The sequence below is a fragment of the Rhinopithecus roxellana genome, chromosome 19 (assembly GCF_007565055.1).
Source record: "Rhinopithecus roxellana isolate Shanxi Qingling chromosome 19, ASM756505v1, whole genome shotgun sequence".
In the NCBI taxonomy this organism is placed as follows: Eukaryota; Metazoa; Chordata; class Mammalia; order Primates; family Cercopithecidae; genus Rhinopithecus; species Rhinopithecus roxellana.
In genome coordinates, this window is record NC_044567.1 from 7,962,973 (window position 1) to 7,976,577 (window position 13,605).

A 13,605-nucleotide genomic window follows, 5' to 3' on the forward strand; every position below is an offset into this window, starting at 1 on the left:
TGGGATTGGGCCTTCCTGCAGCCAAAATGTTGGTTTAATCCCAGTTTTCCTGCCCACATTCTAGCCTACATAAATTAAATATTCTCTGTCTTTGTGCTGTTCAGGATTTTCTATTTCTGTATCAGCTTGATTTTAAAATTTTACGTACCTCTTCTTCCAAGAATATTATAGAAAGGGAACATTCTGTGACAAAGAAACATATGGCTTACCATTCAGAACCAGTGCAAGTCCAGTTTATGTGGTAGTTGCAACATAACATCAAATTGTGTATATATATAAAATTCTTTGCATTAATCCACACTTTTTGTATTTGTGTTTACCATATTTTACTTATCTTCCAATTTCAAAAGCAAAAGTAAAACAATAAACATATTCTAATGTTAAAAGTGTTGGCACCTACCAGCCATTTTGAGCTCCAAGCCACATAGTTGGTAAAAGACTACTCATTTTCTGGGCTTCTTCTCTCACCAGGTCTTGTTCATTTGGCAGTACTGATATTTGATCTTTATATGCATCTGAGTCATTGCTGGAAAGGTAGGGCAAAAGGAAAGAAATCTGAGTATACTTAACTATAGTTTTCAGGGATAAATACTTCTACATTTAAGTTTGTTCATTTGTTTATTATTTATTTTTTAGAAATAGGGTATCACTCTGTCACCCAGGCTGGAGTGCACTGGCACAAACAGGGCTCACTGCAGCCTTGACCTCCCAGGCTCAAGTGATCTTTCCACCTCAGCCTCCTGAGTAACAGGGACTAGACGCACATACACTATCATACCTGGCTGAAACTTCTAGTTAAAAAAAAAAAAAAAAAAAAAAAACCACCAGAATTCCAGAGAAGCCAAAGTCAAAAGCTTACATCACATATTTCAACAATTGTATCAGAAATAACATTAACAAACTAGGAAGCCCAAGGAGCAGATAAGATAATAAGACATTGTAATGAAATACAGCAGTTAATATTCAGACTATTATTATGGCTATCTCTTATTTTGGGTTTTGTCATAGTTTCTTCTCAGGTGAGAGAGACGGGAGGGATACACACATGCAAAAAGGAGGGAGATATATAAAGAGTTACCTAAAATAAATTAAATCTGAAATATGTTTAATGTTCTATCACAAAACCTTTCTTTTGAATTGTCAGGGCATATTTAGTAAAATATATAACCAGGCTATCAAATTCAAACATGACTTATTCTTAAATTAATAATTCAGGCCAGGTGCGGTGGTTCACGCCTGTAATCCCAGCACTTTGGGAGGGCAAGGTGGGCGTTTTTCTTGAGGCCAAGAGTTCAAGACCAGCCTGGCCAACATGGTGAAACCCCATCTCTACTAAAAATACAAAAATTAGCTGGGCGTGGCAGCACATGCCTGTAATCTCAGCTGCTTGGGAGGCTGAGGCAGGAGAATTGCTTGAACTCGGAAGGCGGGGTTGCAAGTGAGCTAAGATTGCACCACTGCACTCCAGCTTGGGTGACAGGGTGAGATGCCATCTCTCTTTTTTTTTTTTTTGAGACGGAGTCTCGCTCTGTTGCCTGGGCTGGAGTGCAGTGGCCGGATCTCAGCTCACTGCAAGCTCCGCCTCCCGGGTTTACCGCCATTCTCCTGCCTCAGCCTCCGAGTAGCTGGGACTACAGGCGCCCGCCACCTCGCCCGGCTAGTTTTTTTTCGTATTTTTTAATAGAGACGGGGTTTCAGTGTTAGCCAGGATGGTCTCGATCTCCTGACCTCGTGATCCGCCCGCCTCGGCCTCCCAAAGTGCTGGGATTACAGGCTTGAGCCACCGCGCCCGGCCGAGATGCCATCTCAAAAAAAAAAGAAAAAGAAAAAAAAAAGAATTAAATGTTAACCCATTTATGCCGGAGATTGCAAATTTTTTTGGTAAAAAATCAGGCCTCAGCGATGACTTTGAGCAGTAGGATATGAATAACTCCCACAATCTTAGTATTCCAATAATGGACCAATAGGCTTAAATGGGTTATTAATTAATCTTGCTTACTTTATACACTAAGAGGAAGAATATTAAAGTTTAAAAAGGATCTAGTTTACAGAGACTCTCATCTAGAGGGGATCTAGAAAAGGCAGGAAAGAAAATGAAATAATTCACTAAATGGGCCTAGATTAACCAACCCTTTAAAGGAAGAGCCTAAAACAAATTGTTATGTTTGTTTGTTTTCTGAGACACAGTCTTGCTCTGTTTCCCAGGCGGCAGTGCAGTGGTGAGATCATGGCTCTCTGTAGCCCCCAGCTCCCAGGGCTCAAGCAATCCTCCGCCTCAGGCTCCTGAGTAGCTGGGACCACAGGTGCGCGCTACCACGCCCAGCTAATCATTAAGTTTTTTGTAGAGATGAGGATCTCACTATGTTGCTTAGGATAGTCTTGAATTCCTGGACTCAAGCAATCCTCCTGCTCTGGCCTCCCAAAATGCTGGGATTATAGGCATGAACCACTGGAACCATCTGAATTGTTTTTAATAAAATATTTGCACAAAAACTAAATTCAAAAAGGTCATTCACACCCATGTGGGAAACTTGAACAATGGCAAATTTAAACAATGGACTATTTTGCTGATAACTGGACTAAAAATTAGAGTAGGGATGGGATTAAAATGACAAAGAATTACTAATAGAACGGAAGACAGTAAGCACAAAAGAAAAGAAAAGAAAAAAAACAGACCAGAGGAGAAAATGAACAGGAAGATTCTGACTAATATATAGTCATACACCTGGTAAAACCATTTTGGAAAATCAGATGGACAGCATATATGGTGGTGGTTCCACAAGATTATACTACTATATTTTTACAGTACCTTGTCCATGTTTACATACACAAATACTTATCATTATGTTCCAATTATCTACAGTATTCAGTACAGTAACATGCTGCACAGGTTTCTAGCCTAGGAGCAATGGGCTACACCATATCGCCGAGGTGTGTGATAGGCCATACCATCTAGATTTGTGTAAATGCACCCTATGATGTTCACACAATGATGAAATCACCTGATGCATTTCTCAGAACATATCCCCATTGTTGAGTGATGCATGATTATATTTTTATAGATACGATTTTTTTTTTAAGTTGGAAGGTGTATGGAAGAAATGGGGGGGAATATCCAGGGAGAATGATGGAGAGGGAATACATGAAGATATCACAAGAATAGGTATCTTTTAGTCCACCACAGTGACACTAATTAGTGGAAATCTTTTGACTGCTTGAGATTATTTTGGTTCCTTTTATCTGTGCACTTCACCCAGTCTCCTAAGTTGATGACCCATTATTATACCTCGACTGATACACTGGGGAGAGGTCTTCTGGGATTTGAACTCCCAAAGGATCTGTAAAGACATGCTCTGTGTAGACGCCAGTTTGGGAGATGTCCACTGTGTCTTCAGCTGATCCCGCATTCCCTTCTGTAGCTTCAGTTGCTTCTTCTGCTGTTGGAACATTTTCATCAACCTCACTATTTTCTGCTTCCATTTCTACAAAGTAAATAAAACACTATTCCGAGTCTGGGCTTTTCTCTTCCAATTATTTCCCCACACAAACCCCTGTTATAGAATTCCATTCCATCTACCCACTCCTTCACACTGTATCATTAAATTAAGAATTCTTGATTCCATTTAACAGTCATTACAGCATCTTTTTTTTTTTTTTAGACGGAGTCTCGCTCTGTCACCCAGGCTGGAGTACAGTGGCGCAATCTCGGCTCACTGCAAGCTCCACCTCCCGGGTTCACGCCATTCTCCTTCCTCAGCCTCCCGAGTAGCTGGGACTACAGGCACCTGCTACTATGCCTGGCTAATTTTTTGTCATTTTTAGTGAGACGGGGTTTCACTGTGTTAGCCAGGATGGTCTTGATCTCCTGACCTTGTGATCTGCCTGCCTTGGCCTCCCAAAGTGCTGGGATTACAGGCATGAGCGACCGCGCCCAGCCTACAGCATCTTCTTTCAAGTTCTTTCAACCTTGTTACTTAAGATCTAAATTAAGTCCATAATGAGGCATCTGAGGGTAGCCTTAGACTCTATACAGATGGCAGGTAAAAAGAATGGATATACCTGGTGGTTTATCCATCACTGGAGAAGCACCATTGGTACTAGGTGAAGTTGCAGCTCCTGTCACACCTTCTGCAGAACAACCAACCACCGTGATGCCTCCTAATAGGCTGTCTGTCTCTGCTGAGCTGTTGCTTGTCATGCTTCCACATAAAGATGCTTTGTCTACCTGACCAGATTCTGAAAGATCTTCTCCTGCAGGGTAATCTGTTTCTCGTGCACCTGAAAAATAAATCTTCTTGTAACAGCAAAGTAAACTTCTATAAATAACATTTTTTTCACTAAAACAATTACAGGTTTGAAATGAGAGTATGCAGATGAGATGTACAGCTAGTTGAATACAGGTAACATTAAATTTACATTAACAAATCTTCACAATATGGGAAGGCAACTTTAAAAAATTAAGATAATACTTCTATTAACACAAATGCAAATAAACATAAAAATGTCAGAAAAGAAACTTTTGTTCTTTTTCTTTTTTCTTTTTTGAGACAGAGTCTTACTCTGTCACCCAGGCTGGAGTATAGTGGCATGATTTCAGCTCACCGCAACCTCCGCCTCCTGGACTTAAGTGATTCTCCTGCCTCAGCCTCCTGAGTAGCTGGGACTACCGGTGTAAGCCACCACGCCCGGCTAATTTTTGTATTTTTGGAAGAGACAAGGTTTCAGTATGTTGGTCAGGCTGGTCTTGAACTCTTGGCCTCAAGGGATCCACCAACCTCAGCCAAGTCCTGGGATTACGAGCACAAGCCACCATGCCTAGCCAACTTCTGTTCTTAGTGAGCTCCTCAGCAGCCACAGGTTAAAAACAATCTATTATATCTGACAAGGTCAGTCAAAACAAATTTTCTTTTAAATCATCAAGACTACTACTACTGTTACTTAAAGTATAAGCTTCTATCCATTACTGTTAAAAATTAAATACCCCAAGTATATAGGGTGACTTAGATATTAGTAAAACATTAAAAACTAAGCATTTATAATATAAAAAATATTTACAATGTAAAAATAAATCTCATTTTTTAATTTAGAAAATTGTTTTATTTATATCACACTAAAAACTTTTATTGCAGTAAAAAATATATAAACAAAATTTGCCACTTTAACCATTTAAAAGTATACAATTCAGTGGCATTAATATTTACAATATTGGCATTAATATTTACAACACTGTGTAGCCATCATCACTGTGTTTTTTTGGAGACAGAGTTTTGCTCTTGTTGCCCAGGCTGGTGTGCAATGGTACAGTCTCGGCTCACTGCAACCTCCGCCTCCCAGGATCAAGCGATTCTCCTGCCTCAGCCTCCCAAGTAGCTGTGATTACAGGTGCCTGCCACTGTACCTGGCTAATTTTTGTATATTTAGTAGAGATGGGGTTTTAACCATGTTGGCCAGGCTGGTCTCGAACTCCTGACCTCAGGTGATCCGCCAACCTCAGCTTCTCAAAGTATTGGGATTACAGGCATAAGCCACAATGCCAGGCCTTTTTTTTTTTAAACACAGGGTCTTACTCCCGTTGCCCAGTGGGGAGTATAGTGGTGCAATCTCAGCTCACTTCAGCCTCGACCTCCCAGGCTCAAGTTATCCTCCCACCTCATTTTTTGATTTTTTGTAGAAATGAGGTCTTACTATATTGCCCAGACTGGTCTCGAACTTCTGGCCTCAAGTGATCATCCCACCTTGGCCTCTGAAAGTGCTGGGATTATGAGGTGAACCTCCATGACCGGCCTATTTCTAAAGCTTTTCCATCACTTCACACAGAAACTCTATGTTTTTATGAATTTACCTCTTCTAGGTATCTCACATAAGTGGAATCATATATTTGTCCTTTTGTGTCTGGCTTATTTCCTTTGGCATAGTGTTTCCAAGGTTCATCCATGTTAGAGCATGTGTCAGAACTTCTACCTAGAGGATAATGCATTGTACTCTTAAACATCTGTTAAGACGGCTGGGCATCCCAGTACTTTGGGAGGCCAAGGCAGGCAGATCACTTGAGCCCAGGAGTTCCAGACCAGCCTGGGCAACATGGTGAAACCCTGTCTACAAAAAGTACAAAAAACTTAGCCAGGTGTGCTGGTGTGCGCCTGTGGTCCCAGCTACTCAGGAGGCTGAGTTGGGAGGATCACTTGAGCCCGGGAGTCATGGCTGCAACTGAGTTGTGAATGCACCACTGCAATCTGGCCTGGGCAACAGAGTGGGACCCTGTCTCAAAAAACAAAAACAAAAATTTGTTAAGAGGGTAGATCTCAGGCTGGGTTCAGTGGCTCATGCCTGTAATCCTAGCACTTTGGGAGGCCGAAGTGGATGGATCACTTGAAGTCAGAAGTTCAAGACTGACCTGCCAGGCATGTGGGTCACACCTGTAATCTCAGTACTTTGGGAGGCCGAGGCGGGTGGATCACGAGGTCTAGGGGTTCGAGACCAGCCTGGCCAATATGGTGACACCCCGTCTCTACCAAAAATACAAAAATTAGCTGGGTGTAGTGGCTCGTGCCTGTAGTCCCAGCTACTTGGGAGGCTAAGGCAGAAGAACTGCTCGAACCCAGGAGGTTGAAGTGAGCTGAGATGGTGCCACTGCAGTCCAGCATGGGTAACAGAGTGAGACTCCATCTCAAAAAAAAATTAAAATAAAATAAAAAGACTAGCCTGACCAACATGGCAAAACGCCATCTCTAGTGAAAATGCAAAAAATTAGCCGGGCGTGGTGGCAGGCGCCTGTAATTCCAGCTACTCGGGAGGATGAGGCAGGAGAATCACTTGAACCCAGGAGGTGGAGGTTGCAGTGAGCCGAGATTGTGCCATTGCACTCCAGCCTGGGTAAGAAAGTAAGACTCTGTCTCAAAAAAAAAAAAGTATCTCATATTAAGTGTTCCACAATAAAATATAAAATATAGAAAAGAACTTCATTCCTTTTTACGACTGAATAATATTCTAACATATGGATATATCACATACACCTCTTTAATTTTTAAACTAATGTTTTATTTTTATTTTTATTTTTTTTATTTTTATTTTTATTTTTTGAGACGGAGTCTTGCTCTGTCACCCAGGCTGGAGTGCAGTGGCCAGATCTCAGCTCACTGCAAGCTCCGCCTCCCGGGTTCATGCCATTCTCCTGCCTCAGCCTCCCGAGTAGCTGGGACTACAGGTGCTGCCACCTCACCCGGCTAGTTTTTTGTATTTTTAGTAGAGACGGGGTTTCACCGTGTTAGCCAGGATGGTCTCGATCTCCTGACCTCGTGATCCGCCTGTCTCGGCCTCCCAAAGTGCTGGGATTACAGGCTTGAGCCACCGCGCCCGGCCTAAACTAATGTTTTAACATCACATAATGTTTAATCCAAAACTTCAGAAGACCTTTCCTTATTAATTAATCCAAACAGTCCTCTGGCTCCCAGTTATCTTCTCATATTCCCATTGTTTTATTTTCTTCACAGTATTTTTCACTACCTGAAAATACCTTCTTTATTCAATGGTTTCCAGTTTGTTTTTTAATCCTCCCCAACTAGAACATAAGCTTCATGACAGCAAGGTACAGAACTGCATCTTCAGCTGCCACATCAATGCCCAGCAGGTAGGTGGTGTGGATGGAGGAGAGGGCAGAGAAACGCATGACTCACTCTTACCTGGCACACTTGCAATGCACAGAACATGAGAGTTGCAAACAGTGAAACTGTCTAGGATGTTGCCAGGCTGAACAGCATCAATAATAAGAACTTTTGTAGCCGAATGAGTGCTGGTACAGATCCAGACTAGACTGGATAATTCTTCTTGATTTTTTAACTCCTTCTGCTGTTCCTGTATAGACAAAGGACGAAAAATGTTTCAAACAATAAGTATGTGCAAATATTCATAAGGTGGTGCTGTTACACTAAAAGGCAATACTATTTCAAATTTATTTCCAGATTATTTGGAAGGATAAAAATACAACCACTGATGTGGTGTGGCTGCGTCCCTACCCAAATCTCAACTTGAATCGTATCTCCCCGAATTCCCACTTGTTGGGAGTAACTGAATCACGGGGCCAGTCTTTCCTGTGCTATTTTCGTGATAGTGAATAAGTCTCACGAGATCTGATGGGTTTATTAGGGGTTTTCACTTTTGCTTCTTCCTCATTTTCTCTTGCTGCTGCCATGTAAGAAGTGCCTTTCATCTCCTGCCATGATTCTGAGGCCTCCCCAGAGGTTACCTATGTAATCCCAATTAAACCTCTTTTTCCTTCCCAGTCTTGGGTATGTGTTTATCAGCAGTGTGAATACAGACTAATACAACCACCTATCAATATTACTTAGTAGATGAAAAACTAGCAGTTAGGCTGGCACAGTGGCTCACGTCTGTAATCCCAGCACTTTGGGAGGCTGAGGTGGGACGATTGCTTGAGACCAGGAGTTTGAGACTAGCCTGGTCAACACAGTGAAACCCTCATCTCTACAAAAAAAATAAAAGAATTAGCCAGGTGTGGTGGTGTGGGTGTGTAGTCCCAGTTACTTGGGTGGCTGAGGTGGATGGATCACTTGAGTCCAGGAGGTTAACACTGCAGTGAGCCATGATCATGCCACTGCACTCCAGCTTATGTGATAGAGCGAGACTCTGTCTATAAACAGCAACAACAAAACTAATAGGTAAAGCAGAACAATGATAAAATGTTCTATTATCTTGATCACTGTGGTGATTACATAGGTGTACACGTGTCAAAACTCTGCCCTATACCCATTTCAAGTGCACACTTTATTGCATGTAAATTATACCTCGATAAAATTTATTTTAAAAGGGTGCTGAGGGACAGTAAGTCAGGGCATAGTAATCCCAGTTAGAAGCTGGACCCAGAGGTGAATTTTGGATGAAGGAGTTAAACTCATAGTCTCATAAACCAGGTCAAATGTTACACACTTACCTTAAGTTCCTGATCTAACTTATCTAAACTACTCTGAGAGGCACTTCGCTGTTTACTGCCTTCTGTATCCAAACCAGCAACATCCTTGTAAAATACACTTGCTCCAACAACAGAACCACCATCTCTGGTCTTCCCACCAGATAAATTGACTCCAACAGCACACCACAGCTTCTCAGGTGAAAAAGAAAACAATATTAAGTCTAGAAATGTTTAGAATTTTCCTTTTTTCTTAAAATAACTAATGGTTGTAAATACAGGTCTTTAATATAACCTAAAATTATAAAATGAACAATAACCTCACCATAGAAGTAATACTTATGCTTTTTTGGTTTTAGGAAAAAAACTACCCAGAGTTGAGAAAATATCTCCTCTAAATTCACAATGAACTTACCTTCATTGATGTATCTTTTTCATCTAGAGGTCTGAGATAGACAGGCACAGGTAAATTTTTCATCTTATTTTCACCTTGACCATTGGTTACCTAATAATGGTGGAAGGAGGATCGAAAAAGGCACATTAGTAAGCCTCATCAAAAGTGAAATTCTTACAGATCCACTGAGATATGAGCAAGCACTGCTGTTATTTACTCCTTGAAATCAAGTTCAGGTTTTTTCTTTTTTTTTTTTTTTGAGACAGGGTTGCTCTACTGCCCAGGCTAGAGTACCGTGGCTCGATCACAGCTCACTGCAGCCTCAAGCTGCTGGGTTTACACGGTCCCCTCCCAGCTCAGTCTCGCAGGTAGCTGGGACTACAGGCACAGGCTACCACACCCAGCTAATTTTTTAAATTTTTTGTAGAGATGAGGTCATGCTGTGTTGCCTAGGCTGGTCTCAAACTCCCTGAGCTCAAGCCATTCTCCACCTTGGCCTCCCAAAGTGTTAGGATTATAGGCACGAGCCAGCAACAGGCACCATGAGCCAATGACAGGCATCAGCCAATTTTGCCATTCTTATTTGAGCAATTCAATAAACACGATACAATGGGAGCTCAAAAAGAGGCTCTAATTCACACATATGCGCACACATGCACATGCATATGTGTTTGTACATGAACATGTGATTCTTTTGGGGTAGGAATTATGGAGTAGACAGATAAAGTTCCTGAAGACCTGAACTTAATTTTAAATGAACAGTTTGAAAAGTTCCATGCCAATGATTTTTTTCAATAATGATACTGGCTTTTCAAAAAATGAAATCTTCAAATATTAAACCAGAATTGCTCTGGTGACAGCAGAGCGGGTACCTCAAACTCCGTGCACTTAGCCACCCTTTACTGACTCCTCCCCTCCTCACACACTCAGAGCATTTCATTTGAGTTCTACAGCTCCTGAAAACAGCCTGAAAACCACCACCCTCCATGCTTAAATGTGTGCCCAGTCCATATGGCTGAGATGAGCAGGGCTGGGATGCGGATGGTGAATCCTTCATGCCCAGGCACACTCAACTCACCCTCTTCTTTCCTGCTGGATGCTCTTACCACATGTGCATATTACCTGTTTGTACTTCTGAGGCAGACTCCAGCCAAAAGCCTGCACTCTACCATCTTCCTTCTGAACATGTGCTTTTACCTGACGATACTGCTCTCTCTTTTGTTCTCTGCGTGAGGCTAAACTAGCTTCAGTTCTAAAAGGAAAAAAGATTTTCCTTTTTAATTATGTGAATACATTTAATTACGTTTATCCCCAGTTTTATCTCTCCTCTGTCACTAAAACAGCAAAAACAACAAAAATTTACATGATTTCAAATTAGTTTATTCCAACTATAACAGCTCCTTAAAAAGTGTTGTAATAGGCTGGGCGCGGTGGCTCATGCCTATAATCCCAGCACTTTGGGAGGCCAAGGAGGGCAGATAGCCTGACGTCAGGAATTCAAGAGCAGCCTGGCCAACATGATAAAATCCTGTCTCTGCTAAAAATACAAAAATTAGCCAGGCATGGTGCTACGGACCTATAATTCCAGCTACTCGGGAGGCTGAGGCAGGAAAATCATTTGAACCTGGGTGGTGGAGGTTGTAGTGAGCCAAGATGGCGCCACTGCACTCCAGCCTGGGGGACAAGAACAAAACTCCATCTCAAAAAAAAAAAAAAAGTGTTATTCTAAAGCTGGTCTTTTTAAGTTTGTGTAGTGAATTCAGTGCCTAAGCTTTAACAGGTTAGCAAGCAGCTTTGTTACATTAAATTGGATCATCAGCCACCAAATTTATTTATTTTATTTATTTTTTTGAGACGGAGTCTCCCTCTATCACCTAGGCTGGAGTGCAGTGGCACGATCTCGGCTCACTGCAAGCTCCGCCTCCCAGGTTCACACCATTCTCCTGCCTCAGCCTCCCGAGTAGCTGGGACTACAGGCGCCCGCCACCACGCCCAGCTAATTTTTTTGTATTTTTAGTAGAGACGGGGTTTCACCGTGTTAGCCAGGATGGTCTCAATCTCCTGACCTCGTGATCTGCGCGCCTCGGCCTCCCAGAGTGCTGGGATTACAGGCGTGAGCCACCGCGCCCGGCCCCAGCCACCAAAATTTCTATCAGGTTTCAGATGCTGACCATGTGAAAGGGGAAAATTCTGAAGTATTTTTGGCTTTTTTGTTGCTGTTGTTCATTCAACAAATATTTACTGAGAATATCCTAATGCCAGAAAACGTGCTGGAAGTGATTTAAAAATTGAATAAATCAATATCTGCTTAGGAAGATTGATATAGGTTAGATTTTAGATCCCATTAACTTGTTTCAGAAGATAAAAATGCAAACTGATTTGGTAAACTTTGGAGTTACAAGGTAAAATATTATTAAAATGATTTGGAAAATAATTTGCCATTCTTCTGGCCATTTAAATTTTCGTAAGATGAGCTGCTATGTATATATACCACAGTTAACATAACTTATCTACCTATATGTCAGATACTTTACAGATAACTGTATAATTGGATCCAATCACCTTTGAGATAGGTTATCAGATTAATTTTACAGACAGAGAAACTGGGGGCTCTGAAAGGTTCATTTGCCCAAGCGTTTGTACCTAATGGGTAGTCAAGTCAGGACGGAAAACCAGGTCCTTTGACACCAACAGAAATGTTCAAACATTTAGGATAAAGGCTCATTTATCTCTGAAAACCATTAATATTTCTATTAATAGGTATTTATCAATGTTATCATACCAGCAAAAATGAGGCATTTTTAAAAAATCCTTCTCTTTTATAAAAACTGAAATGCAATTTTCATAAAAACTGTTGACTATAAGTAATTTACTTAAAGATAGCCAAGTTACAGAAATGATTTTACTTATTTATTTTTTATTTTTTTGAGACGGAGTTTCACTCTGTTGTCCAGGCTAGAGCAGTGGCATGATCTCAGCTCGCTGCAACCCCATCTCCTGGGTTCAAGCGATTCTTCTGCCTCAGCCTCCCGAGTAGCTGGGATTACAGCCACATGCCACCATGCCCGGCTAATTTTTGTATTTTCAGTAGAGACAGGGTTTCACCGTATTGGCTAAGCTTGTCTCCAACTCCTGACCTCATGATCCGCCCACCTTGGCCTCCCAAAGTGCTGGGATTACAGGCATGAGCTACTGCGCCCAGCCCAGAAATGATTTTTTATAGATTTACCTGAATCCTTATGGCTGATAAAAGGCTAAGAATATTCTGAACCATTAACTTAATTTAGAGTATAACGATTAATTTGAAGAGACTTACTCTTCACTAAGGAAATCAAAGGCTTTGGACTTATCCCCAGGAAGCTGAGATAAGGTGCTGCTTCTTTTCTTGACAGAGGGAGTAACATGAGATGTGGGTGCATTGTACTTCAGATTAACAGGTGGTTCAGGCTTCTTAGTCGTGTTACTTGAGGAGCTGAAAAGTCGGCTGAAACTAAAAGAAGAAAGTATGTCTGCATGTCACATGTACTGTGAGAAACAATCCTTGATTTTCCACAAACTTTGATGCTGAAGAAAATTTCAGAGCACTTTTACAAGGCAATGAATTAGAAATTGGCAAAAACAGTTTTGGTAGTCACACGCTGCAGCCTTAGCAGTAACTCACAGCCAAACTCAGACATTCAGCGAAGAGAAACTGTTGCTTAGATTGGCGGGTGCCTGTTCTTTAACCAGCAATTTCCATAATGAAAGCAAGAAGCTCTTAAGTAGAGGAAACTTCTCCTACTGAATAAATATATACTTTCTTGTTTTCTTTGCTAGCTCCTACTTGGTGCAAGGTAAGAGCGATTGTTAAACAGCAAGGTTATGGCTGTGTGATGTGAATAGAAGCTTAGTATGCCAGTTCTAAAAAGAGCTTATTATAATCAAGTACTAGCACACATATTACCATGTTAACACACATCTTATACATTTTCTGATTAAGCTCAATTTAAATAACTATTTTCAGGTCTATTTTTTTTTTAAACTGACACTTCCATTAAATAGCAGATTCACCAAAAATGGGTAAGTTTTAATCACAGTAAACACATAGTACTTCTAGCACAAACATAACCCAAGCCCAATACATACACAATACTACTCAAACCCTACAAGCACTAAATTTCTCATCTTCACTTTGTAAGGTTTCTTACAATTACAAAACCAGCCAATCAGAAACTTATTTAACGGGGATCCAGGTCACTTTCAAGTCTATAAATAATTCCCATTATTTAAATTTGGCAGAGGATTGCAA

The 13,605-nt window shown here is 41.1% G+C and overlaps 1 protein-coding gene across 6 annotated transcripts in view; it reads right to left on the reverse strand.

Annotated features, from left to right (window-relative positions):
• The window catches only part of SPAG9 (sperm associated antigen 9), a 160,474-nt gene that overhangs the window by 25,101 nt on the left and 121,768 nt on the right, over window positions 1-13,605 (reverse strand). For 5 of the 6 annotated variants that reach the window (XM_010386202.2, XM_010386203.2, XM_010386205.2 and 2 more), the window contains 8 exons: window positions 12,634-12,807; window positions 10,440-10,569; window positions 9,339-9,428; window positions 8,948-9,115; window positions 7,680-7,851; window positions 4,060-4,278; window positions 3,287-3,482; window positions 401-526 (listed from right to left, as the gene is read on the reverse strand). In XM_010386202.2, the coding sequence (XP_010384504.1) occupies window positions 401-526; window positions 3,287-3,482; window positions 4,060-4,278; window positions 7,680-7,851; window positions 8,948-9,115; window positions 9,339-9,428; window positions 10,440-10,569; window positions 12,634-12,807 (1,275 nt within the window). The remainder of the gene's footprint in view (window positions 1-400; window positions 527-3,286; window positions 3,483-4,059; window positions 4,279-7,679; window positions 7,852-8,947; window positions 9,116-9,338; window positions 9,429-10,439; window positions 10,570-12,633; window positions 12,808-13,605) is intronic. The other variant, XM_030922956.1, reaches the window with a different exon arrangement.